This window comes from Cygnus olor, chromosome 28 (assembly GCF_009769625.2).
Source record: "Cygnus olor isolate bCygOlo1 chromosome 28, bCygOlo1.pri.v2, whole genome shotgun sequence".
Taxonomy (NCBI): Eukaryota; Metazoa; Chordata; class Aves; order Anseriformes; family Anatidae; genus Cygnus; species Cygnus olor.
In genome coordinates, this window is record NC_049196.1 from 2,137,650 (window position 1) to 2,163,416 (window position 25,767).

At 49.1% G+C, this 25,767-nt stretch overlaps 6 protein-coding genes across 6 annotated transcripts; all 6 read right to left on the reverse strand.

Annotated features, from left to right (window-relative positions):
• Nucleotides 1-5,274: 5,274 nt before the first annotated feature.
• LOC121060907 (feather keratin 1-like) lies at nucleotides 5,275-6,342 on the reverse strand. Its single transcript, XM_040539094.1, has 2 exons — nucleotides 6,325-6,342; nucleotides 5,275-6,003 (listed from the first exon to the last, which is right to left on the reverse strand). The coding sequence occupies exon 2, from the start codon at nucleotides 5,980-5,982 to the stop codon at nucleotides 5,686-5,688; it is 297 nt and encodes a 98-aa protein (XP_040395028.1). The 5' UTR covers nucleotides 5,983-6,003; nucleotides 6,325-6,342; the 3' UTR covers nucleotides 5,275-5,685.
• Nucleotides 6,343-9,318: 2,976 nt separating this feature from the next.
• On the reverse strand, nucleotides 9,319-13,332 carry LOC121060904 (feather beta keratin-like). The gene is made up of 3 exons (XM_040539091.1): nucleotides 13,254-13,332; nucleotides 12,403-12,921; nucleotides 9,319-9,735 (listed from the first exon to the last, which is right to left on the reverse strand). The coding sequence occupies exon 2, from the start codon at nucleotides 12,898-12,900 to the stop codon at nucleotides 12,604-12,606; it is 297 nt and encodes a 98-aa protein (XP_040395025.1). The 5' UTR covers nucleotides 12,901-12,921; nucleotides 13,254-13,332; the 3' UTR covers nucleotides 9,319-9,735; nucleotides 12,403-12,603.
• Nucleotides 9,742-10,469, reverse strand: LOC121060905 (feather beta keratin-like). Its single transcript, XM_040539092.1, has 2 exons — nucleotides 10,396-10,469; nucleotides 9,742-10,076 (listed from the first exon to the last, which is right to left on the reverse strand). Exon 2 carries the CDS (start codon nucleotides 10,053-10,055, stop codon nucleotides 9,759-9,761), a length of 297 nt encoding a protein of 98 aa, XP_040395026.1. The 5' UTR covers nucleotides 10,056-10,076; nucleotides 10,396-10,469; the 3' UTR covers nucleotides 9,742-9,758.
• Nucleotides 13,333-16,050: 2,718 nt separating the features above from the next.
• On the reverse strand, nucleotides 16,051-16,797 carry LOC121060906 (feather beta keratin-like). The gene has a single exon (XM_040539093.1). It carries the CDS (start codon nucleotides 16,765-16,767, stop codon nucleotides 16,471-16,473), a length of 297 nt encoding a protein of 98 aa, XP_040395027.1. The 5' UTR covers nucleotides 16,768-16,797; the 3' UTR covers nucleotides 16,051-16,470.
• Nucleotides 16,798-19,912: 3,115 nt separating this feature from the next.
• On the reverse strand, nucleotides 19,913-20,670 carry LOC121060908 (feather beta keratin-like). Its single transcript, XM_040539096.1, has one exon. The coding sequence runs from the start codon at nucleotides 20,632-20,634 to the stop codon at nucleotides 20,338-20,340; it is 297 nt and encodes a 98-aa protein (XP_040395030.1). The 5' UTR covers nucleotides 20,635-20,670; the 3' UTR covers nucleotides 19,913-20,337.
• Nucleotides 20,671-23,307: 2,637 nt separating this feature from the next.
• On the reverse strand, nucleotides 23,308-24,091 carry LOC121060902 (feather beta keratin-like). The gene is made up of 2 exons (XM_040539089.1): nucleotides 23,965-24,091; nucleotides 23,308-23,644 (listed from the first exon to the last, which is right to left on the reverse strand). The coding sequence occupies exon 2, from the start codon at nucleotides 23,621-23,623 to the stop codon at nucleotides 23,327-23,329; it is 297 nt and encodes a 98-aa protein (XP_040395023.1). The 5' UTR covers nucleotides 23,624-23,644; nucleotides 23,965-24,091; the 3' UTR covers nucleotides 23,308-23,326.
• Nucleotides 24,092-25,767: the final 1,676 nt, after the last annotated feature.

Genomic DNA, 25,767 nt, shown 5'->3' on the forward strand with positions numbered 1-25,767 from the left:
TGTTTAGAAATTTGTCCCAAATGACTTGTCCACACACATGCTATCCATGAGAAATCCATGCAGCGCCTGCATGCTCCCTGTGACCAGTTCCAGCATTCCAACAAACACAAATTTCACTATCTCCTATGCCTATCTCAGCCTGTGGGTGCTCGGTTCTCCTCTATTTTTGTTCTTCTTTATCCTCACTGACCCTGAAACCATTTCCCTAAACATGAGGGAGATGTCATTGCAATCTACAATTTCAAAAACCTGGCAGCTAAAAGATACCAAGCAGAACATTTTGATGATATCTGCACTATTAAAGTCTATATTAATTACTATAGTATTAGAGTCAGTACCCTTGTTAAACCCAGTGTGAATGCTTCTAATCTCAGTATGCAGCTTCTTTTTTTCCTCATTTAGAAAGTAGTATTTAGATATCAAAAGCTTGTGGTTCAATGTAACTGATTTTTAAGACCCACAAACCTCTGCTTTAAACCTTCCTAATCTTCTTGCTCTCCAGCTGCTTCCTTGAGAATATGGTTCCTTTTACCCTCCTACTTCCCACTGTGCCCAGGAGTAGATTTGTCATAACAAAAATGGAAACACCGGAGAAGCCTCCTACAACATAAACAGCACAGAACCAGATTTTTCTGGACATTTCTGAAGATAAATTTATCCCTTACAAACACTGTTATTTTCTCTTCATGTCAACCCAGATGAAATTTCAGGCATTACAGGTGATGAAACAGACCCTTAAAGATATAAAATACACTTTTTCTCCTAAGCATATAGATCTCTGTATTCTAACCATTCAGTTTGTTAATCTCTAATATTATTAGTATTGGGATTTTCCAAGTCACTTAGCATACCTGAAAGCACACATTTGAATAAATATATATCAGCATTTCAAAGATCTATATAGCCAAGCCTGGCCTCTAGAAATCCCTGCAACTCAAATATTGAAAAAATACTTCCCTAAAAAAAAAGCACCCACCACTGCCCCCCACCCACCCACTTCCCCCAAACCAGCAGCTAGCAGAATACTATGGAGGAAGAAGTACAGTAATCAAATTGTTAGGAAAGAAAGAATTCAGAAAATAGAAAGAGAAGTAGATTTCAACTAACCTTGTTCACGAAAGAGAAAAAGGTAAGAAGTGGTAGGAAGGAACTTGAGTAGAGCTAGCTTTTATACTGAGTCTTGGATGGCCTGGGGACTGCAGACATCCTTTGTGCATGAAATTATTTACCAACAAGTATGCCCTGAATGCAAAATGCTTCCAACCGATTAAATGCCTTTTCCTTACTGTTTATTATTGTTTTCATTTCCTTATCTTCTGACATGAATATTCTGCCATACAAGGCTCTCTCATCTTATGGTATTATGGGCCGAATTTATTCCAGTGCCACCTTTCAGTCACAACAGAATGTATGTGTTGTACATTCAACACACTTCAGTCATCAGGATAAAGATTAAGGAAAATATATGGAATACATAATTTATCATCCATTTTTTTCTTTTATTAAGAATATGAGTGTAAGTCCTTAACAAATTCTGTGCTCTACCAATGGTTGCAAAGCTCTGACTCCAGCCAAGCATAAGAAAAATCTAGAATGAAATTTTGTGTTTTCTCAAGGCCCTGCAAAAAAACCCACAACCATATGCACACATGAAACAAAATCCCACCAAACCCAACGAGAAAGAACCAGAACGCATTGTGAAATTCAGAAAAAAAATACTGTTATATGAAACAGCATGATGAAATACGGCAGCAGAAAGTGTTTCTGGTGTGAATTAGGGTAATTCACATTTTTCAGTACAGATTCAAATCTGTACAGGATTTTGCTTCTTCACCATGGACAAGACACAAAGGTTAGGAATGGTCTCATCTAATTCAGTATCACACACTTTGGTGTCATATTTTGAAGTGCAGCTGCTATCACCTGGGAACGTTTACAGACTGGTTCTGAACTTGATTTCTTAGTTATTCTATGAAGCAAACCTATAACTCCCCTCTGTATCTTCTCAGACAACAAATATGAAGAGCATTTCACAAGTCATCTTGAGGACATATGAATTTTAAACTATTTTGAGATATTATCCTCTTCTCCTCACATGACTTTAACTGTGAAGTTATTGGGGGGGGGGCAGGAAACACAAAAATTAGCCATTTGCGATCATATTTATTCCCCTTGCTACAGACTTCAGTATAGCAGTGATGGTACTCCGGACTGATGTAAATTCATTGCATAAGTGGAATACATATGCAAAATTTTACTATGTCTGCATTTTTCTTCACAACTTTCATTAACAATGTGCATATTCATGGAATTATCAAACTGCTCATGATATATAATGGGGTTTGATCACCTTTATAATCCACATAATGGGATGTCTTCAAAATCTGTCAGCCTGGATCATCTTTTGCCACCTAGCTTCACAAAAGGGATCCATCTGTATTTTAATGGACTCTATGAAAAACAGCTCTGAACTGTTATTTAAAGAACAATCAATGTTTTAGCAATTTTGAACTGCTCTTCATATTTCAGTAATATAATTTAAAGTGACCCACCTACACTCTTAGATATTTCCCTGCCTTTCCAGACCTAAACGATATCAGTCCATAAACATATATGTGGCAACTACATTTTTTAAAGTTCTTTAAGTTCTCTGTTGCAGTAGGTTCTTATTGGCAACCTGGAGAATTAATTTTCCTGTAAAATTTGTAACAATATTCATAAATACTGTTTTCAGCACTTCTGTTCTTCCTCCTTCTTTTAACACAAGAGCTTCTATTTGATATAATAACTCACTTTAAAAACAAACTCATGAAAGATCACAGCAATGTTTTCAAGAAGGCTTGTGAACTGTCTTCTGATGGTGGCCTGACTTCAGACTGCACAGGTTGGCTCAAAGAACTCATCCAGGAGGCTTGGAGCCTTTCCTGGAAATTTTAAGAATGATGAACAAGTTAAATGACAATTGTTCTTAACTAGGTCAGGCAGGGAATCGCACACAAAGAGCTTTAATAAATGTCTTGAATGTGATCTTAGATTGTACTTCCAAGACACCTGTAAGGTAACAAACTGCTGAGGATCTGAAAAGAATGCTTTATTAGACTGGGCTTTGACTCATTTCGTATTGACATTAATGGAGTCAGTATAGAAGTACCAGAAATTAATTGAACCCATAAATTGTGAAGATGAAAGAATTTTAAATGGATAGAGTATGCTTCTCATGCAATGCCAGAAGGAGCCTAGACTGGAAAACTAAAAGCAGAACAATTTCATTATCAAAAAAAGGTTCCACCTGAAAAAAAAAAAAAAAAAGTATGTGAGAACTAAGTCATGCAAAAAAAGAAAAAGAAAAAAAATGCTTCAGTAGTCTCAAATAGTCTGAGAAATCTGTAAAAAGTCATAATCATAGTTATTGTATCCATTTCTCCAATCTCAACATGCAAAGAGGACATTGCTTTTAAACAGACATTCACGTTCTTCAGGAAGTTTCTAATACCACATTTACTTTTACTAAAGGCTTCAGCACTCTGCACAAACATTCCTTGTTGCCATATTATCTGAAGATGGTTAGTTCTAGGAGATTAATTTTTTTTAAATCAACAAGTATTGCAAGGCAAAGACTTAAATACTTATGGAAGAGGCTAGATCTCCAATCTATTTCATTCACAAGAAGAACCACAAAACACACTTTTCAGCATACGCTGTTGTCAGAGACAGGCCACTAAGCTAGGCAGTTCCTTCTTCTGAAACACATTTCTATACTCTGTATGTGTCTATTTGCATCATAGAAAGACACTTACCTTCCACCAAACAGAAAGACATTTTTTGATGTATATCAGTGTTATCAGTGATTCCCCACAGATCTGGGTGAATAACTAATTACCTCAATCATACCAGTTCTGTTGATAGGACACCATATACTCAGGTACACATTTGTTCTTTTATTTTTTTTTAAATACACTCAAGGAAGTAATTTTTTTCAGCGGAAGCTCTATTCAGTCTAACATCTATTGACTTTTCATCTTTTATACTTTGCTGCCTCAAGCCACAGTCTAAAAAAGGCCATAAGCCATCTTATCTCTAAACTAAATATTCTTTTCCTAATTTTGCAACTTCGCAAGAAAGCAGTTCTTAAATGAAGAGAAGGGAAGGGAAAGGGAAAGGGAAATAAGCGTAAGACATTTGAAAAGAATACATCTGCCTTTTTACCCCCACTGTTTGGATAATGGGCTAGTTCCAGCTTTGAACCTGAATGTCTGCTGACTTCAACCTGGTTCCTTCACTGTTTTTACTTCAGCACTATGACACTTCCATTTTCAAATAGAAGCTTTTGTGCTCCTAAAGAGAAAGCTATGCACAAGCTTTAGAGTCATCAGAAATTAGATGCTACTCTTACTGCTTTCCTGTTCTGTGTCATACTGGACCCCACACTGCTCTGCCACTGGAGCTAATGAGGTAATGACACAATTAAGAGCTCAGATGCACTTCTAGATGGTTTTGTACCTAGACAAAACAAGCATTTGTTACTATTTTTGATAACCCTCAGTAGCACACAAAGCACGGGGTTTCAACATTCTTTGAGAAAAGTCTTAGCTGGAAGCAGGATTAAAATCTGTTAAGGCAAACACAGCCATTTAACTAGTTCTTCACCCACATAATTTTTTGTGTGTGAATTAGAGTTCTTGTACAGATTAGCTAAGGAATAAGATCTACTTTGTTGAAGGCTTGAAAGAGAGAACGTGGAAGTTGACCATAAAAATGTATTAATGATTAATCATACAGAGTCTTCTTATTCTTAGGAGTTGTGAACAATCATTTCAGTCCTGAAGCTTTGAGTCAAGATCACAAGTTTGAGTCAAAGCCTATCGTGGTTAGATCTTCAGAGGTTAGTAGCATTCATGCTAATAAAAATAAAAAACAACCAACCAACCAAAAACCCAGACAAATATAAGTTCTGAGAAGCTACTCCGCACTTTCCAATTTTCAGAGTTTCAAAGAATACTAAGAGACAAGATGAGAAAGCTACCAACGTGAAAGTTCGCAATAGTAACATTCCACATGGATGTGGAAAAAATGGAAAAAGCTAGCAAGAAAACCTGTTGAATGCTTCAAGAACGGTATAAATAGTGAAAAAACTTCACATTGATTATTGCTGACTATTCAATTCTCAAATTAAACTGTGAAGGTATCGTTTAATAAATGCATAGATTTTACCATATAATGATATACTCCAGCCAAAAGGGTGGAAGTAGAGAACAAAAAACAATGAAATTCAAATTAAGATGCAGAATCAGTTTAATGAGAAAGGCAAACGTTCCACAATGCAAAAGCAAAGTACATATTTATGTAAAGGAAGGAAGCCATTTAAGCCATTAAAACTGAAACACAGACAAGACACTGCTTTTCCTTACTCAGGCCTTAAGTACCCTCAACTTATTCATAAAGAGAGGATTACACAAAGCAAAGTTAAAATGCAACAGAAGTAATCAGAAGCAGATATTTAAAGATTAAGGTATTTGCCATGTTTCCAGACAGCACAGGCTGGCACCCTGGCTTCCCTCTCTGCTCTGCAGGGGCGCATGAGGGTGCTCAGCCCATCTGGAAACCCTGGCCAGCAGCTCCGTCCTCAGTCTGGAACCTGGCTTCAGGCTTCCTGGTCGATGCGCTCACTGGTCGTCCTCGTGGGCTTTAGCAGGGCAGGCACCTTCTGCCACTGTAGCGGCCACCAAAGCCAGAGAGGCCAAAGCCCCCGGAGGAGATGGGCACTCCCTCCTCACTCAGGATGCTGCCAACGGCAGCAGATGCTGAAGATCCCACAGCGGTGTTCTGGGGGAAGGAGCTGAGGATGGGGCCGGGCAGGGTCACCACCACGGGAGAGGGCTGGATCACCACACGGGAGTCCTGGCACTGCCGGACACAGGGTTCATTGCAGCTGTTGGCAAGTGGGGTTGGGCCACAGGGACGGCACAGATCATAGCAGGACATGGCTGCGGGATGGAGGCGCACCTGGGAGAGAGGGCAGGGAAAGCACACGCAGCATGTCAGCAGCAGCCTGACAGCCTGCTGGCCAAGACAGAAGGCATAGTCTGGGGAGCAGCGACAGGCTGTGCGAGGACAGAGAGGGGCCCAAGGGCCCCTGCAAAGACAGCTCAAGACCCTCTCCCACCTCCCCCTGCAGTGCAAAGGAGAACAGCGATGGAGGGAGAAGCGTCAAGGGAGCAAGGGACCAAGAACTACACGGAGAAAAGACTCGGTCGAGGCCAGAAGGCCAAGGGGAGAAGAAGAGCAAGAGGGGAGTGAGGAGAAGGGAAGGCACTTGCAGCTCACCTTGTTCACCAAGGAGGAGAAGGCAAGAGAAGTGGATGAGGGAGCCTGCTGTTGGACAGGCTTTTATACCAGTCCAGACTGCCCCAGGCCCAGAGGCACCATTTGCACTTGTAATGCGTTTACCAACAAGACCGTCAAGTATGCAAAACACCACAAGTAAAGAAATGGGTGACTTATGTTCCCTGCAGTGACCCCTTTTCATTTTCCTGTTCAGGACATGCCCATTCCATCACACAGGCTCCTTTCAAGTGACAGGATTACAGGCCAAAATGCTTCTGGGGAAGTGACACAAAAGCACAGGAAGAAGATGAAGGCAAAAAGAAGGAGATGGCCAAATTGTCAAGTGGTGCCAGCCTCTCACCCTCCTGCAGCTTCCTTCAGGCTTTGTCCTAAATGCATGGGTACTCATTTCCTTGCAAACCCACCCTTAAAGGTCAGACTGCCAGCCAGACTCATCAGCAAAGAGCAGACACAGCCTTTGCTTTACCTATCAACCTGCTCAGGCTGCCTTAGGCAACAGATTTCCAAGCATGGCAGCTCTGCCATCAGGCCTCAGCCCTTCTGTGGGATCAAGCATTGCTCTCAGGAGACAAAAGCTTGGCTGGTTTTCCTCTCCCCTCTGCACCCAACAACTAGAGGTCCCCTGTCACCACAGCAGGCCTCTTTCAGAAACAAGGACATGGCTCTCTCTCTACCACACACTCCTGCTGCCCACTCCTGTTAAACCGGGATGTCTCCTGCAGACAAAGGCCCATACTGGACAACAAATAGAGCTGCTTTGCTCATTCCCCATCTCCACGCCTCAGATTCTGCTTTGAACCCACATACAGACAGAACAGTACACACCAGCAAAAATGTGACCATATTTCCATGCAACACAGAACTCTGCCCAGAAACAAGGCAGGTCTGGGAGTGCCATCGACGGCAGCCTGGGCAGCAGCAGCTATCAGGACGTCCCTGGGGACGTGTGCCAAGGGGCAACACCAAGCCATACCCTGCACTTTCCTTCAGCAGCACGTTTCCTGGGCGAACAACCGCCCAGCTTGGGATACTCGGCATACAGATCTCAGGCCCCTCAGCCAGGCCCTCTTCCCATGGGGTGGACAAAATGCCTTCCCAATGAGGCTGGGACTCCACCAGACACAGGCAACTCTCTAAGCACAGAGACCCAACCAAATTCCTCATTTAGGAAGATGAGGAAGGGTTTGAAGGTGCACAGTACTACCCTGATGATGACAGTAAACATCTATCCCAAAGAGTGCTGTCACAGCTCAGTAGGAGCCACCTGCTGCCTACAGAACAGGAGCCAGGAGCCAAGCAAGGCCGCACAGCCAACAGGGCAGCAGTTACACCAGCAATGGCCCTCGTTGCACAGCACCTGAGCAAGGAAGATGAGGAGATGGAAGGCAGATTCAGCCAGGAGTCCAGCTCAATGGTCAGATTCATGGTGGTAACACAGGACTGATGACAAGCCAGTCCACACTTCAGGGTCAGGTCCAGTGACAGCAACCAGGGTCAACACAGGGCCCAAGGACTGCTGACCAGGCCCAGAAAAAAACAAACAAACAAACAAACAAAAAAAACAAACAAACAAACAGGCAGACCCAAGGGAAAGCTGGGAAACCACTGGGCAACTTTGGGCCCACCATCCGCAGGAAGTTCCACGCCAACATGCAAAAGAACTTCTTCAAGGTAAGGGTGACAGAGCACTAGAACAGGCTGCCCGGGGAGGTTGTGGAGTCTCCTTCTCTGGAGATATTCAAGGCCCATCTGGTCACCTACCTGGGTACCCTGCTCTAGGGAACCTGCTTTGGCAGAGGGGTTGGACCCAATGATCTCTTGAGGTCCCTTCCAACCTCTACAATTCTGTGATTCTGTGGTAAGCAAATCTGCAACAGACCAGGCAACCCACACTGATTACCCAGAGCTGAAGGGGAGGCCAAAGGCTCAGGACAGAGCTTAACTATAGCCCTGGGGTCAATGGGAAGAGGGTGTGGTGCGAGGCCCCAGGTGAGCCTGATGAGGGCCATTGGGCCTCTGCTGCACTCAAACAGCTGATGTGCAAGAAGAGGAAATCTCCTGTGCACCTGGGACATAGGACACCAGCTGCATCTACCGCAAAAGAAGAAAGGAAGGAAGCTTCAATTAATTTTCCAAAGCAAAACATGTCTTGCAGCTCAGGGTCTGCCCCAAAGTTGCAATGCCCTGCAGCACCCTGCGCTCCCTGATCTCCTGCTGCAGATGTTGCCTTCCCTTCCTGGTATCAGCTGTTCACTGCACTTTGCTCCTGCTGTCAGCTCAGGGTGGCTCAGGAATGTTGACAACCAGTGTGTTTCCTGAGGGTCTTCCTGCACAGCAATGCTGAGGGCTTTGCCTGACACCAGTGGTCGGTCAGAGAATGCAGGCCTTTAGTTACAGTGTAAGGCATCGTAGGATTTCCCCAGCATAGGGAATAGCATGAGAGGTGCCCCTCACTCTGCCTCAAGCAGGAGTGGTTGACACAGACAAAAGCATCTCCTGTGGAGGACTAGAGCATATGGGAAGAAGGACTATGGAGCTTGTTTTCCCTTGTGTCCCATGTGGCAGGGGCAATCACCAGAGCCCGGTGTAGTTGCACCCAAAAAGTATGTGCCACCTCCACACACAAGCCATGTTGCTTCCCTCTCTGTTTTTGGTTCTCTTACAGGTTGAGGAAGAAGGTCAGGAAGGCACAAGGGCTTCATCCAGGAGGATTTCTTCCTCTCCTCACTCTGGTAGGCAAGGGTCAGACAGGGACTTGGCAGAAGCCCTCACCTGAATGCTGCAGAATGGTCTGGCAAACACACAAGCACTGCATGTGCAGCCCTGCTGGACTGGTTGACTGCTTCAGAAACAGGAGTATAGGCACACAGAGATGATGTGGGGGGTAACCAGGACTAGACTCCATGATATCCCAGTTCCCTCTACAGAGCATGGCTGGGAATCCCAAAAGGGAAGATCATGAGGAGACACTGATTACAATGCAGCATAAACTTTAATGAGTCTGAAGAAGGAATCAAAGCAGCACTTGGAGGAAGAGATCCAGTCCAGGCTGCCACGAGGACAGCTGGCAGTCAGACCCCCCTTCACCACAGCAGGATGCACGTATTCCTCCCTCACATGGTGAGAGGAAGAAGAAACAGGACACTCTTGACTTGCTTCCAGATTAACTCATGGCACAGGACAGCAGGAGACAATGAGGGCTCATGATGCAGAGAAGAAAGTGGGAGAAGAAGATGTCTGCTGGCCGTGTTTCCAGACAGCACAGGCTGGCACCCTGGCTTCCCTCTCTGCTCTGCAGGAGGCCACGAGGGTGCTCAGCCCATCTGGAAACCCTGGCCAGCAGCTCCGTCCTCAGTCTGGAACCTGGCTTTGGGCTTCCTGGTCGATGCGCTCACTGGTCATTCTCGTGGGCTTTAGCAGGGCAGGCACCTTCTGCCACTGTAGCGGCCACCAAAGCCAGAGAGGCCAAAGCCCCCAGAGGAGATGGGCACTCCCTCCTCACTCAGGATGCTGCCAACGGCAGCCGAGGTGGTGGATCCCACAGCGGTGTTCTGGGGGAAGGAGCTGAGGATGGGGCCGGGCAGGGTCACCACCACGGGAGAGGGCTGGATCACCACACGGGAGTCCTGGCACTGCCGGACACAGGGTTCGTTGCAGCTGTTGGCAAGCGGGGTTGGGCCACAGGGACGGCACAGATCGTAGCAGGACATGGCTGTGGGATGGAGGTGCACCTGGGAGAGAGGGCAGGGAAAGAAGAAGCAGCGTGTCAGCAGCAGCCTGACAGCCTGCTGGCCAAGACAGAAGGCATAGTCTGGGGAGCAGCGAGAGGGTGCCCGAGGACAGAGAGGGGCCCAAGGGCCCCTGCAAAGACAGCCCAAGATCTTCTCCAACGTCCTGTCGCAGTGGCAAGCAGAACAGTGATGGAGGGAGTAGCGTCAAGGAGCAAGGCCCATACCAAAGCTGCACAGAGGCAAAGACTTGGTCAAGGCCAGAAGTCCAAGGGGAGAAGAAGAGCAAGAGGGGAGTGAGGAGAAGGCACTTGCAGCTCACCTTGTGCACCAAGGAGAAGGCAAGAGAAGTGGATGATGCAGCCTGTTGTTGGATGGGTTTTTATACTGGTCCAGAATGCTCCAGGCCCAAAGCATCCTTTGCACATGTAATGTGTTTATGAGAAGCTCATGTTACATGCAAAACATCACAATTACAGAAATTGTCATGTTTATGTTACCAGCAATGCTTCCTTTTTATGTCCCTGTTTAGGGCATGTTTATTCAATCAGGCAGGCTCCTTTCAAGTGACAAGATTAGAGGCCAAAATGTCTGAGAAAGGACACGTCAGCACAAGAATGGTACTGCCAGTGATGTAGAGTGTCCTAGCACTCCAGGGGATGCCAGCCTCTTACTCTCTGGGGCATTGTGTTAGTATTTATCTTGATGATTGAGGCTGTTCTGCTCCTAACCCTGAAGCACCAGGATGGACTGCTACATTCAAAGTCTCGCCACAGCAATTGATCCCCTTTATAATATGCTCTCATCTTGTGTTAAACATTGCCTTTCTAGGCAGGGCTCCTCTAGTCTTGGTTTTTGACTCCCCATCAAATTAGCCATTGCTCTTGGGAGAAATGTGCCTGGCTCTTCTTTTGTAATCGTACTTCTCCCCTTCATACCTTCCTGCTTTACACATCTTAATTCCAAGAACTGGGAATGAAGGCTACTGCCCTCCCAAAACTTTCTGCTGGAGAGCTTCAATGACAAAAGCACATGCTGAGTAATTGATACACATCACTCTGCCTGCCCATGTCTTTGTGCCCTGGCTGTCCAGACTGACAGCACAGCAGGCACAAGCACATATTTGGTAGGATTTCCACAGGACACCTCACCCACCCTGCTCAGCAGCACGCGTGCACTGGGAGTCCTCACAAGGGCAGCCAGATGAGCAAGGGCACCAGAAGTGCCCCTGACTCTGCCTGAGGCAGGATCAGAGTGGCAGGAGCAAAGCACTGCCTGTGGAGGACAAGAGTATGGGAAGGGGGAACTGAGAACAGAGCTGTTGGTGTGCCACAACCTCGGTCTCCCCAGCTTGAGGCCAGCGTGGAGGGACAAAGCAATCATTGGCTTGGGACCACCCCAGGCACAGCCTGCACAGCAGCAGAGTGGGATTTTTGGAGGAGTCCTGCAGGCCTGCTCCAGACCCACTTGGCTTCAGGACACAGTGATGCACACATAATACCCTGCAAGACAGAACACTTTTCACCACAGGAATGCTCTACCAGGGCAGATCATACTTGTTCTGCTCCATTCCTGCCCTCTGCAAGGTTTTCTGGACATATCACATTCACTAATTTTCTCCCTAGAGGAGAGGAAGCATCCTCCATGTTTCCCTCTCCCTCCCCTAGACATTATACACGCCCACAGCACAAGATCAAAGCAGGGCTTAGATCTCAATTTACACTGCTACCCTAGCTGCCACCTGTCCCTTTGACTTCTTTGGGACTCTCTCCTCTTTGAGGCTTTTTCAGATGTCCTTGGAGGAGGCATGAGCAAAACAATGTCTTTAGAATGGTAATCCACCATCAGAGCTTCATCCAGTTGGGCAATGGTCTGCACAAGCATACCTCATTATGTCTTACAAACACAATACACCACTCCACCTCTCCACAAACAGCTATCTCCCTCAAGACTAGCCAACTCCACCTGGCAAGCAGGAGATTATAATTAGGACCATATACACCCACGCTTTTCCACACCAAGAGGACACGTTTCCCCCCAGACAGTTTCACTGGACATCCCAATAGAAGAGGAACATAAGGAGACCCAGATTACATTGCAGCAAAAACTTTAATGAGTCTGAAGAAAGAATCAAAGCAGCACTTGGAGGAAGGGATCCGGCCCAGGCTGCCACAAGGACAGCTGGCAGTCAGACCCCCCTTCACCACAACGGGATGCATGTCTTCCTCCCTTGCATGGAGAGAGGGAGAAGAAACAGGACACTCTTGACTTGCTTCCAGATGAACTCATGGCACAGAACAGCAGGAGACAACAAAGACTCATGATGTACAGAAGATAGCAGGAGAAGAAGATGTCTGCTGGCCGTGTTTCCAGACAGCACAGGCTGGCACCCTGGCTTCCCTCTCTGCTCTGCAGGAGGCCACGAGGGTGCTCAGCCCGTCTGGAAACCCTGGCCAGCAGCTCCGTCCTCAGTCCGGCACCTGGCTTTGGGCTTCCTGGTCGATGCGCTCACTGGTCATCCTCGTGGGCTTTAGCAGGGCAGGCACCTTCTGCCACTGTAGCGGCCACCAAAGCCAGAGAGGCCAAAGCCCCCAGAGGAGATGGGCACTCCCTCCTCACTCAGGATGCTGCCAACGGCAGCCGAGGTGGTGGATCCCACAGCGGTGTTCTGGGGGAAGGAGCTGAGGATGGGGCCGGGCAGGGTCACCACCACAGGAGAGGGCTGGATCACCACACGGGAGTCCTGGCACTGCCGGACACAGGGCTCGTTGCAGCTGTTGGCAAGCGGGGTTGGGCCACAGGGACGGCACAGATCGTAGCAGGACATGGCTGTGGGATGGAGGCACACCTGGGAGAGAACAGGGAAAGAAGAAGCAGCGTGTCAGCAGCAGCCTGACAGCCTGCTGGCCAAGACAGAAGGCACAGTCTGGGGAGCAGGGAGATGGTGCACAAGGACAGAGAGGGGCTTGCGAGCCTGTGTCCCCAAGGGCCCCTGCAAAGACAGCCCAAGACCTCCTCCCACCTCTCCCCACAGTGGCAAGTAGAACAGTGATGGAGGGAGCAGCGTCAAGGAGCAAGGCCCACACCAAAACTACACAGAGGCAAAGACTCGGTCAAGGCCAGAAGGCCAAGGGTGAAGAAGAGCAAGAGGGGAGTGAGGAGAAGGCACTTGCAGCTCACCTTGTTCACCAAGGAGGAGAAGGCAAGAGAAGTGGATGAGAGAGCATGCTGTTGGATGGGTTTTTATACTGGCTCGGACAGCCCCAGGCCCAGTGGCACACCACGTATGCAGTATGCATTATAGCAAGCCCATTTGTATGCAAAACACTACAATTAAAGAAATGAGTGTCTTGTTTCTGCTCCCTGCAACGCTCCCTTTTCATTTCCTTGCTTAAGACATGCCCATTCCACCATGGAGTCTTCTTTCAAGTCACAGCATTAGAGGCCAAAATATTTTTTTCCAGGAGACATGACACGTCAGCACAAGCAGATGATGCAGCCAGTGATGAGGAGTGTGCAACCTCGGTGGGGAACGCCAGCCTCTTGCCCTTTGGGGCCTTGCTTCAACACTTGTCCTGATGTTTGGGGTAGGTTTCCTCCTAACCCTGAAGCTTCACCTGGACTTCCGCATGGGAGGGCCAGCATCATCAATTGCTCCCCCTGATGCTATAATAAAATCTTAAGTTAGGCAATGGCTTAGTTTGGAAGGGACCTTTAAAGATCATCTAGTCCGACCCTCTGCCTTGGGCAGGGACATCTTCCGCCAGATCTGGTTACTCATACTCCATCCAACCTCACTTGGAACATTCTCAATGCTGAGGCTTCCAGTGTGTAACAACCGTCACTGTGAAAATTTTCTTCCTTAGATCCCCTCTCAACTTACCCTCTTTCACTTTAAAACTGTTTCCCCTTGTCCTGTCACTGCTGTGCCTGGTAAAAAGTCTTTATCCATCTTTCTTACGAGACAACTTTAGATATTTAAAGGCTGCAATTAGGTTTCCCTGGAGCCTTCTCCTCTCCAGGCTTAACAAGCCCAACTCTCTCAGCCTGTCTTTATAGCAGAGGTACTCCAGCCCTCAGGTCATTTTCATGGCCTCTGCTAGACCTGCTCTAACAGGTCCATGTCTTTCTTGTACTGGGGAACCCAGAGATGGATACGGTTCTCTGGGTGAAGTAGAGCACAGTAGATGGAGAGAATTACCTCCCTTTGTCCTGCTGGCCACACTTCTTTTCATGCAGCCCAAGATGTAATTGGTTTTCTGGGCTACAAGCACATATTGCTGACCCCTACTCTGCAGGGCCGATCTCAGTCAATTCACAGGATCATAGAGTCATTTAGGTTGGAAAAGACCTCTAAGATCACCAAGTGCAACTGTTAGTCTAGCACTGCCAAGGCTACCACTAAACCATGTACCGAAGCACCACATCTACATGCCCACACCCAGCCTGTACCGACATGGGGGATTTCCTCAAACCAGATGCAGGAACTTGCACATGCCCTTGCTGAACTTCATGAAGTTCACATGGCCCCAGTTCTCACATCTGGCAGGGTCCCTCCTGCTAAAATCCCTTCCCAACAGGGATATCAACTGTACCACTCGCCTTGGTGTCATCAATAAAGTTAGTGTCACCCATAACTCTCTCCCACGACATCCATCTAGCAAAGCTGAGAAACTGTGGGATATATTATTGGACAATAAAGTGGGTTGAGATATGGCTGACTGTCCTACCTTAGAGGGTGGTGATCGGCATCGCAGAGTCTGGCTGGAGACCTTTGACTAGCGGTGTTCCCCAGGTGTCAGTGCTGGGTCCAGTCTTGTTCAACATCTTCATCGACGACCTTTATGAGGGAATAGTGTCCACCCTCAGCACGTACGCCGACGATACAAAGCTAGGAGGAGTGGCTGACATGCCAGAAGGCTGTGCTGCCATTTAGTGAGACCTGGACAGGTTGGAGAGCTGGGCAGGGAGAAACCAAATGAGGTTTAACAAGACTAAGTGTAGAGTCGTGCCCCTGGGAAGGAACAACCGCATGTATCAGTACAGGCTGGGGGATGACCTGCTGAAGAGGAGCTCTGCAGAGAAGGACTTGGGGGTCCTGGTGGACGTCAGGTTGGCCATGAGCCAACATGTGCCCTTGTAGGCAAGAAGGCCAAAGGGATCCTGGCATACATTAAAAGGAGGGTGGCCAGCAGGTCAAGGGAGGTGATCCTCCCCCTCTACTCAGCCCTGGTCAGGCCTCACCCGGAGTACTGTATCCAGTTCTGGGCTCCTGAAGTGAAAAATACAGGAATCTCCTGGAAAGAGTCCAGCAGAGGGTCACAAAGGGGGCAAGGAGCATCTCCCCTATGAGGAAAGGCTGAGAGACCTGGGTCTGTTCAGCCTTGAGAAAAGAAGACTGAGAGGGTATTTTATTCATGTTTATAAATACCTTAAGTGTGGGAGACAGAGCGATATGGCCAACCTCTTTTCAGTGGTATGTGGGGACAGGACAAGGGGCAATGGCCACAAAACTGATCACAGGAAGTTCCGCACTAACATGCAAAAAACTTCATAACAGTGACAGTGACAGAGCACTAGAACAGGCTGCCCAGGGAGGTTGTGGACTCTCCTTCTCTGAAGATATTCGAGACCTGTCTGGACACCTACCTGGGCAACCTGCTCTAGGGAACCTCCTTTGGCAAGGGGGTTACCAAATGATATCTTTAGGTCCCTTGCAATCCCTACAGTTCTGTGATTCTGTGATTCTAAGCCTACACCAATACGACTCTCCTCCACTTCTCTTTGACTCTTATAAAGACCAAATTCCTTAAGGGTACTCATGTCCTATAGGCATGAAGGAGACCCACATTACGACCATATCCACCCATGCTTTTCCATTACAAGACATCACATTTCTCCATGGACGGCTTCACTGGACATCCAAATAGAAAAAGAACATAAAGAGACTCAGATTACATTGAAGCAAAAACTTTAATGAGTCTGAAGAGGGAATCAAAGCAACTCATGATGGAAGGGATCCGGCCCAGTCTGACACAAGGACAGCTGGCAGTCAGTCCCCCCTTCACCGCAATAGGATGCATGTCTTCCTCCCTCAAAAGATGGGAGGAAGAAGAAACAGGACACTCTTGACTTGCTTCCGGATGAACCCATGGAACAGGATAGCAGGAGACAACAAGGACTCATGATGCAAAGAAGAAAGCGGGAGAAGAAGAAGATGTCTGCTGGCCGTGTTTCCAGACAGCACAGGCTGGCACCCTGGCTTCCCTCTCTACTCTGCAGGGGAGCACGAGGGTGCTCAGCCCATCTGGAAACCCTGGCCAGCAGCTCCATCCTCAGTCTGGAACCTGGCTTCGGGCTTCCTGGTCAATGCGCTCACTGGTCATCCTCGTGGGCTTTAGCAGGGCAGGCACCTTCTGCCACTGTAGCGGCCACCAAAGCCAGAGAGGCCAAAGCCCCCAGAGGAGATGGGCACTCCCTCCTCACTCAGGATGCTGCCAACGGCAGCCGAGGTGGTGGATCCCACAGCGGTGTTCTGGGGGAAGGAGCTGAGGATGGGGCCGGGCAGGGTCACCACCACGGGAGAGGGCTGGATCACCACACGGGAGTCCTGGCACTGCCGGACACAGGGCTCGTTGCAGCTGTTGGCAAGCGGGGTTGGGCCACAGGGACGGCACAGATCATAGCAGGACATGGCTGTGGGATGGAGGCACACCTGGGAGAGAACAGGGAAAGAAGAAGCAGCGTGTCAGCAGCAGCCTGACAGCCTGCTGGCCAAGACAGAAGGCACAGTCTGGGGAGCAGGGAGATGGTGCACAAGGACAGAGAGGGGCTTGCGAGCCTGTGTCCCCAAGGGCCCCTGCAAAGACAGCCCAAGACCTCCTCCCACCTCTCCCCACAGTGGCAAGTAGAACAGTGATGGAGGGAGCAGCGTCAAGGAGCAAGGCCCACACCAAAACTACACAGAGGCAAAGACTCGGTCAAGGCCAGAAGGCCAAGGGTGAAGAAGAGCAAGAGGGGAGTGAGGAGAAGGCACTTGCAGCTCACCTTGTTCACCAAGGAGGAGAAGGCAAGAGAAGTGGATGAGAGAGCATGCTGTTGGATGGGTTTTTATACTGGCTCGGACAGCCCCAGGCCCAGTGGCACACCACGTATGCAGTATGCATTATAGCAAGCCCATTTGTATGCAAAACACTACAATTAAAGAAATGAGTGTCTTGTTTCTGCTCCCTGCAACGCTCCCTTTTCATTTCCTTGCTTAAGACATGCCCATTCCACCATGGAGTCTTCTTTCAAGTCACAGCATTAGAGGCCAAAATATTTTTTTCCAGGAGACATGACACGTCAGCACAAGCAGATGATGCAGCCAGTGATGAGGAGTGTGCAACCTCGGTGGGGAACGCCAGCCTCTTGCCCTTTGGGGCCTTGCTTCAACACTTGTCCTGATGTTTGGGGTAGGTTTCCTCCTAACCCTGAAGCTTCACCTGGACTTCCGCATGGGAGGGCCAGCATCATCAATTGCTCCCCCTGATGCTATAATAAAATCTTAAGTTAGGCAATGGCTTAGTTTGGAAGGGACCTTTAAAGATCATCTAGTCCGACCCTCTGCCTTGGGCAGGGACATCTTCCGCCAGATCTGGTTACTCATACTCCATCCAACCTCACTTGGAACATTCTCAATGCTGAGGCTTCCAGTGTGTAACAACCGTCACTGTGAAAATTTTCTTCCTTAGATCCCCTCTCAACTTACCCTCTTTCACTTTAAAACTGTTTCCCCTTGTCCTGTCACTGCTGTGCCTGGTAAAAAGTCTTTATCCATCTTTCTTACGAGACAACTTTAGATATTTAAAGGCTGCAATAAGGTTTCCCTGGAGCCTTCTCCTCTCCAGGCTTAACAAGCCCAACTCTCTCAGCCTGTCTTTATAGCAGAGGTACTCCAGCCCTCAGGTCATTTTCATGGCCTCTGCTAGACCTGCTCTAACAGGTCCATGTCTTTCTTGTACTGGGGAACCCAGAGATGGATACGGTTCTCTGGGTGAAGTAGAGCACAGTAGATGGAGAGAATTACCTCCCTTTGTCCTGCTGGCCACACTTCTTTTCATGCAGCCCAAGATGTAATTGGTTTTCTGGGCTACAAGCACATATTGCTGACCCCTACTCTGCAGGGCCGATCTCAGTCAATTCACAGGATCATAGAGTCATTTAGGTTGGAAAAGACCTCTAAGATCACCAAGTGCAACTGTTAGTCTAGCACTGCCAAGGCTACCACTAAACCATGTACCGAAGCACCACATCTACATGCCCACACCCAGCCTGTACCGACATGGGGGATTTCCTCAAACCAGATGCAGGAACTTGCACATGCCCTTGCTGAACTTCATGAAGTTCACATGGCCCCAGTTCTCACATCTGGCAGGGTCCCTCCTGCTAAAATCCCTTCCCAACAGGGATATCAACTGTACCACTCGCCTTGGTGTCATCAATAAAGTTAGTGTCACCCATAACTCTCTCCCACGACATCCATCTAGCAAAGCTGAGAAACTGTGGGATATATTATTGGACAATAAAGTGGGTTGAGATATGGCTGACTGTCCTACCTTAGAGGGTGGTGATCGGCATCGCAGAGTCTGGCTGGAGACCTTTGACTAGCGGTGTTCCCCAGGTGTCAGTGCTGGGTCCAGTCTTGTTCAACATCTTCATCGACGACCTTTATGAGGGAATAGTGTCCACCCTCAGCACGTACGCCGACGATACAAAGCTAGGAGGAGTGGCTGACATGCCAGAAGGCTGTGCTGCCATTTAGTGAGACCTGGACAGGTTGGAGAGCTGGGCAGGGAGAAACCAAATGAGGTTTAACAAGACTAAGTGTAGAGTCGTGCCCCTGGGAAGGAACAACCGCATGTATCAGTACAGGCTGGGGGATGACCTGCTGAAGAGGAGCTCTGCAGAGAAGGACTTGGGGGTCCTGGTGGACGTCAGGTTGGCCATGAGCCAACATGTGCCCTTGTAGGCAAGAAGGCCAAAGGGATCCTGGCATACATTAAAAGGAGGGTGGCCAGCAGGTCAAGGGAGGTGATCCTCCCCCTCTACTCAGCCCTGGTCAGGCCTCACCCGGAGTACTGTATCCAGTTCTGGGCTCCTGAAGTGAAAAATACAGGAATCTCCTGGAAAGAGTCCAGCAGAGGGTCACAAAGGGGGCAAGGAGCATCTCCCCTATGAGGAAAGGCTGAGAGACCTGGGTCTGTTCAGCCTTGAGAAAAGAAGACTGAGAGGGTATTTTATTCATGTTTATAAATACCTTAAGTGTGGGAGACAGAGCGATATGGCCAACCTCTTTTCAGTGGTATGTGGGGACAGGACAAGGGGCAATGGCCACAAAACTGATCACAGGAAGTTCCGCACTAACATGCAAAAAACTTCATAACAGTGACAGTGACAGAGCACTAGAACAGGCTGCCCAGGGAGGTTGTGGACTCTCCTTCTCTGAAGATATTCGAGACCTGTCTGGACACCTACCTGGGCAACCTGCTCTAGGGAACCTCCTTTGGCAAGGGGGTTACCAAATGATATCTTTAGGTCCCTTGCAATCCCTACAGTTCTGTGATTCTGTGATTCTAAGCCTACACCAATACGACTCTCCTCCACTTCTCTTTGACTCTTATAAAGACCAAATTCCTTAAGGGTACTCATGTCCTATAGGCATGAAGGAGACCCACATTACGACCATATCCACCCATGCTTTTCCATTACAAGACATCACATTTCTCCATGGACGGCTTCACTGGACATCCAAATAGAAAAAGAACATAAAGAGACTCAGATTACATTGAAGCAAAAACTTTAATGAGTCTGAAGAGGGAATCAAAGCAACTCATGATGGAAGGGATCCGGCCCAGTCTGACACAAGGACAGCTGGCAGTCAGTCCCCCCTTCACCGCAATAGGATGCATGTCTTCCTCCCTCAAAAGATGGGAGGAAGAAGAAACAGGACACTCTTGACTTGCTTCCGGATGAACCCATGGAACAGGATAGCAGGAGACAACAAGGACTCATGATGCAAAGAAGAAAGCGGGAGAAGAAGAAGATGTCTGCTGGCCGTGTTTCCAGACAGCACAGGCTGGCACCCTGGCTTCCCTCTCTACTCTGCAGGGGAGCACGAGGGTGCTCAGCCCATCTGGAAACCCTGGCCAGCAGCTCCATCCTCAGTCTGGAACCTGGCTTCGGGCTTCCTGGTCAATGCGCTCACTGGTCATCCTCGTGGGCTTTAGCAGGGCAGGCACCTTCTGCCACTGTAGCGGCCACCAAAGCCAGAGAGGCCAAAGCCCCCAGAGGAGATGGGCACTCCCTCCTCACTCAGGATGCTGCCAACGGCAGCCGAGGTGGTGGATCCCACAGCGGTGTTCTGGGGGAAGGAGCTGAGGATGGGGCCGGGCAGGGTCACCACCACGGGAGAGGGCTGGATCACCACACGGGAGTCCTGGCACTGCCGGACACAGGGCTCGTTGCAGCTGTTGGCAAGCGGGGTTGGGCCACAGGGACGGCACAGATCATAGCAGGACATGGCTGTGGGATGGAGGCACACCTGGGAGAGAACAGGGAAAGAAGAAGCAGCGTGTCAGCAGCAGCCTGACAGCCTGCTGGCCAAGACAGAAGGCACAGTCTGGGGAGCAGGGAGATGGTGCACAAGGACAGAGAGGGGCTTGCGAGCCTGTGTCCCCAAGGGCCCCTGCAAAGACAGCCCAAGACCTCCTCCCACCTCTCCCCACAGTGGCAAGTAGAACAGTGATGGAGGGAGCAGCGTCAAGGAGCAAGGCCCACACCAAAACTACACAGAGGCAAAGACTCGGTCAAGGCCAGAAGGCCAAGGGTGAAGAAGAGCAAGAGGGGAGTGAGGAGAAGGCACTTGCAGCTCACCTTGTTCACCAAGGAGGAGAAGGCAAGAGAAGTGGATGAGAGAGCATGCTGTTGGATGGGTTTTTATACTGGCTCGGACAGCCCCAGGCCCAGTGGCACACCACGTATGCAGTATGCATTATAGCAAGCCCATTTGTATGCAAAACACTACAATTAAAGAAATGAGTGTCTTGTTTCTGCTCCCTGCAACGCTCCCTTTTCATTTCCTTGCTTAAGACATGCCCATTCCACCATGGAGTCTTCTTTCAAGTCACAGCATTAGAGGCCAAAATATTTTTTTCCAGGAGACATGACACGTCAGCACAAGCAGATGATGCAGCCAGTGATGAGGAGTGTGCAACCTCGGTGGGGAACGCCAGCCTCTTGCCCTTTGGGGCCTTGCTTCAACACTTGTCCTGATGTTTGGGGTAGGTTTCCTCCTAACCCTGAAGCTTCACCTGGACTTCCGCATGGGAGGGCCAGCATCATCAATTGCTCCCCCTGATGCTATAATAAAATCTTAAGTTAGGCAATGGCTTAGTTTGGAAGGGACCTTTAAAGATCATCTAGTCCGACCCTCTGCCTTGGGCAGGGACATCTTCCGCCAGATCTGGTTACTCATACTCCATCCAACCTCACTTGGAACATTCTCAATGCTGAGGCTTCCAGTGTGTAACAACCGTCACTGTGAAAATTTTCTTCCTTAGATCCCCTCTCAACTTACCCTCTTTCACTTTAAAACTGTTTCCCCTTGTCCTGTCACTGCTGTGCCTGGTAAAAAGTCTTTATCCATCTTTCTTACGAGACAACTTTAGATATTTAAAGGCTGCAATAAGGTTTCCCTGGAGCCTTCTCCTCTCCAGGCTTAACAAGCCCAACTCTCTCAGCCTGTCTTTATAGCAGAGGTACTCCAGCCCTCAGGTCATTTTCATGGCCTCTGCTAGACCTGCTCTAACAGGTCCATGTCTTTCTTGTACTGGGGAACCCAGAGATGGATACGGTTCTCTGGGTGAAGTAGAGCACAGTAGATGGAGAGAATTACCTCCCTTTGTCCTGCTGGCCACACTTCTTTTCATGCAGCCCAAGATGTAATTGGTTTTCTGGGCTACAAGCACATATTGCTGACCCCTACTCTGCAGGGCCGATCTCAGTCAATTCACAGGATCATAGAGTCATTTAGGTTGGAAAAGACCTCTAAGATCACCAAGTGCAACTGTTAGTCTAGCACTGCCAAGGCTACCACTAAACCATGTACCGAAGCACCACATCTACATGCCCACACCCAGCCTGTACCGACATGGGGGATTTCCTCAAACCAGATGCAGGAACTTGCACATGCCCTTGCTGAACTTCATGAAGTTCACATGGCCCCAGTTCTCACATCTGGCAGGGTCCCTCCTGCTAAAATCCCTTCCCAACAGGGATATCAACTGTACCACTCGCCTTGGTGTCATCAACAAAGTTAGTGTCACCCATAAACATTATGGTCACTCAGATCCTCTCAGGCATCACCTTTCTAAGCAGGGCACCTCTAATCTTGGGTTTTGGACTCTCCCTCAGATTAACTATTGCTCTTGGGAGAAATGTGTGTGGCTTTTCTTTTTCAATCATGCTTCTTCCCTTCATACCTTCCTGCCTTGAGCAGCACAGTACGAAGTGTTGGAAAAACGTCCTTGTTGGTGATAGATCAATTAGAGGGAGTTCCTGGACACCCTTATAAGACTTTGCCAATACGACTTTCCTCCACATCTCTTTGACATTTATAAAGACCAGATTCTTCAAGGGTACTCATCTCCAACATGCATGAAGATCCATTTTAGGACCATATCCACCCATGCTTTTCCACTACAAGACATGACATTTCTCCATGGACGGATTCACTGGACATCCCAATAGAAAAGGGACATAAAGAGAGTCAGATTACATTGCAGCAAAAACTTTAATGAGTCTGAAGAAGGAATCAAAGCAACTCATGACAGAAGTGATACAGCCCAGTCTGACACAAGGACAGCTGACAGTCAGACCCCCCTTCACCACAACAGGATGCATGTATTCCTCCCTCAAAAGATGGGAGGAAGAATAAACAGAACACACTTGACTTGCTTCCGGATGAACTCATGGCACAGAACAGCAGGAGACAACACGGACTCATGATGCAGAGAAGAAAGCGGAAGGAGAAGATGTCTGCTGGCCGTGTTTCCAGACAGCACAGGCTGGCACCCTGGCTTCCCTCTCTGCTCTGCAGGAGGCCACGAGGGTACTCAGCCCATCTGGAAACCCTGGCCAGCAGCTCCATCCTCAGTCCAGCACTTGGCTTCAGGCTTCGTGGTCGATGCACTCACTGGTCGTCCTCGTGGGCTTTAGCAGGGCAGGCACCTTCTGCCACTGTAGCGGCCACCAAAGCCAGAGAGGCCAAAGCCCCCGGAGGAGATGGGCACTCCCTCCTCACTCAGGATGCTGCCAACGGCAGCCGAGGTGGTGGATCCCACAGCGGTGTTCTGGGGGAAGGAGCTGAGGATGGGGCCGGGCAGGGTCACCACCACGGGAGAGGGCTGGATCACCACACGGGAGTCCTGGCACTGCCGGACACAGGGCTCGTTGCAGCTGTTGGCAAGCGGGGTTGGGCCACAGGGACGGCACAGATCGTAGCAGGACATGGCTGCGGGATGGAGGCGCACCTGGGAGAGAGGGCAGGGAAAGCACACGCAGCATGTCAGCAGCAGCCTGACAGCCTGCTGGCCAAGACAGAAGGCATAGTCTGGGGAGCAGCGACAGGCTGTGTGAGGACAGAGAGGGGCCCAAGGGCCCCTGCAAAGACAGCCCAAGACCTTCTCCCACCTCCCCCTGCAGTGCAAAGCAGGTCATCGATGGAGGGAGCAGCGTCAAGGGAGCAAGGCCCACACCAAGAACTACACGGAGAAAAGACTCGGTCGAGGCCAGAAGGCCAAGGGGAGAAGAAGAGCAAGAGGGAAGTGAGGAGAAGGCACTTGCAGCTCACCTTGTTCACCAAGGAGGAGAAGGCAAGAGAAGTGGATGAGGGAGCCTGCTGTTGGACAGGCTTTTATACCAGTCCAGACTGCCCCAGGCCCAGAGGCACCATTTGCACTTGTAATGTGTTTACCAACAAGACCGTCAAGTATGCAAAACACCACAAGTAAAGAAATGGGTGACTTATGTTCCCTGCAGTGACCCCTTTTCATTTTCCTGTTCAGGACATGCCCATTCCATCACACAGGCTCCTTTCAAGTGACAGGATTACAGGCCAAAATGCTTCTGGGGAAGTGACACAAAAGCACAGGAAGAAGATGAAGGCAAAAAGAAGGAGATGGCCAAATTGTCAAGTGGTGCCAGCCTCTCACCCTCCTGCAGCTTCCTTCAGGCTTTGTCCTAAATGCATGGGTACTCATTTCCTTGCAAACCCACCCTTAAAGGTCAGACTGCCAGCCAGACTCATCAGCAAAGAGCAGACACAGCCTTTGCTTTACCTATCAACCTGCTCAGGCTGCCTTAGGCAACAGATTTCCAAGCATGGCAGCTCTGCCATCAGGCCTCAGCCCTTCTGTGGGATCAAGCATTGCTCTCAGGAGACAAAAGCTTGGCTGGTTTTCCTCTCCCCTCTGCACCCAACAACTAGAGGTCCCCTGTCACCACAGCAGGCCTCTTTCAGAAACAAGGACATGGCTCTCTCTCTACCACACACTCCTGCTGCCCACTCCTGTTAAACCGGGATGTCTCCTGCAGACAAAGGCCCATACTGGACAACAAATAGAGCTGCTTTGCTCATTCCCCATCTCCACGCCTCAGATTCTGCTTTGAACCCACATACAGACAGAACAGTACACACCAGCAAAAATGTGACCATATTTCCATGCAACACAGAACTCTGCCCAGAAACAAGGCAGGTCTGGGAGTGCCATCGACGGCAGCCTGGGCAGCAGCAGCTATCAGGACGTCCCTGGGGACGTGTGCCAAGGGGCAACACCAAGCCATACCCTGCACTTTCCTTCAGCAGCACGTTTCCTGGGGGAACAACCGCCCAGCTTGGGATACTCGGCATACAGACCTCAGGCCCCTCAGCCAGGCCCTCTTCCCATGGGGTGGACAAAATGCCTTCCCAATGAGGCTGGGACTCCACCAGACACAGACAACTCTCTAAGCACAGAGGCCCAACCAAATTCCTCATTTAGGAAGATGAGGAAGGGTTTGAAGGTGCACAGTACTACCCTGATGATGACAGTAAACATCTATCCCAAAGAGTGCTGTCACAGCTCAGTAGGAGCCACCTGCTGCCTACAGAACAGGAGCCAGGAGCCAAGCAAGGCCGCACAGCCAACAGGGCAGCAGTTACACCAGCAATGGCCCTCGTTGCACAGCACCTGAGCAAGGAAGATGAGGAGATGGAAGGCAGATTCAGCCAGGAGTCCAGCTCAATGGTCAGATTCATGGTGGTAACACAGGACTGATGACAAGCCAGTCTACACTTCAGGGTCAGGTCCAGTGACAGCAACCAGGGTCAACACAGGGCCCAAGGACTGCTGACCAGGCCCAGAAAAAAACAAACAAACAAACAAACAAAAAAAAAACAAACAGGCAGACCCAAGGGAAAGCTGGGAAACCACTGGGCAACTTTGGGCCCACCATCCGCAGGAAGTTCCACGCCAACATGCAAAAGAACTTCTTCAAGGTAAGGGTGACGGAGCACTAGAACAGGCTGCCCGGGGAGGTTGTGGAGTCTCCTTCTCTGGAGATATTCAAGGCCCATCTGGTCACCTACCTGGGTACCCTGCTCTAGGGAACCTGC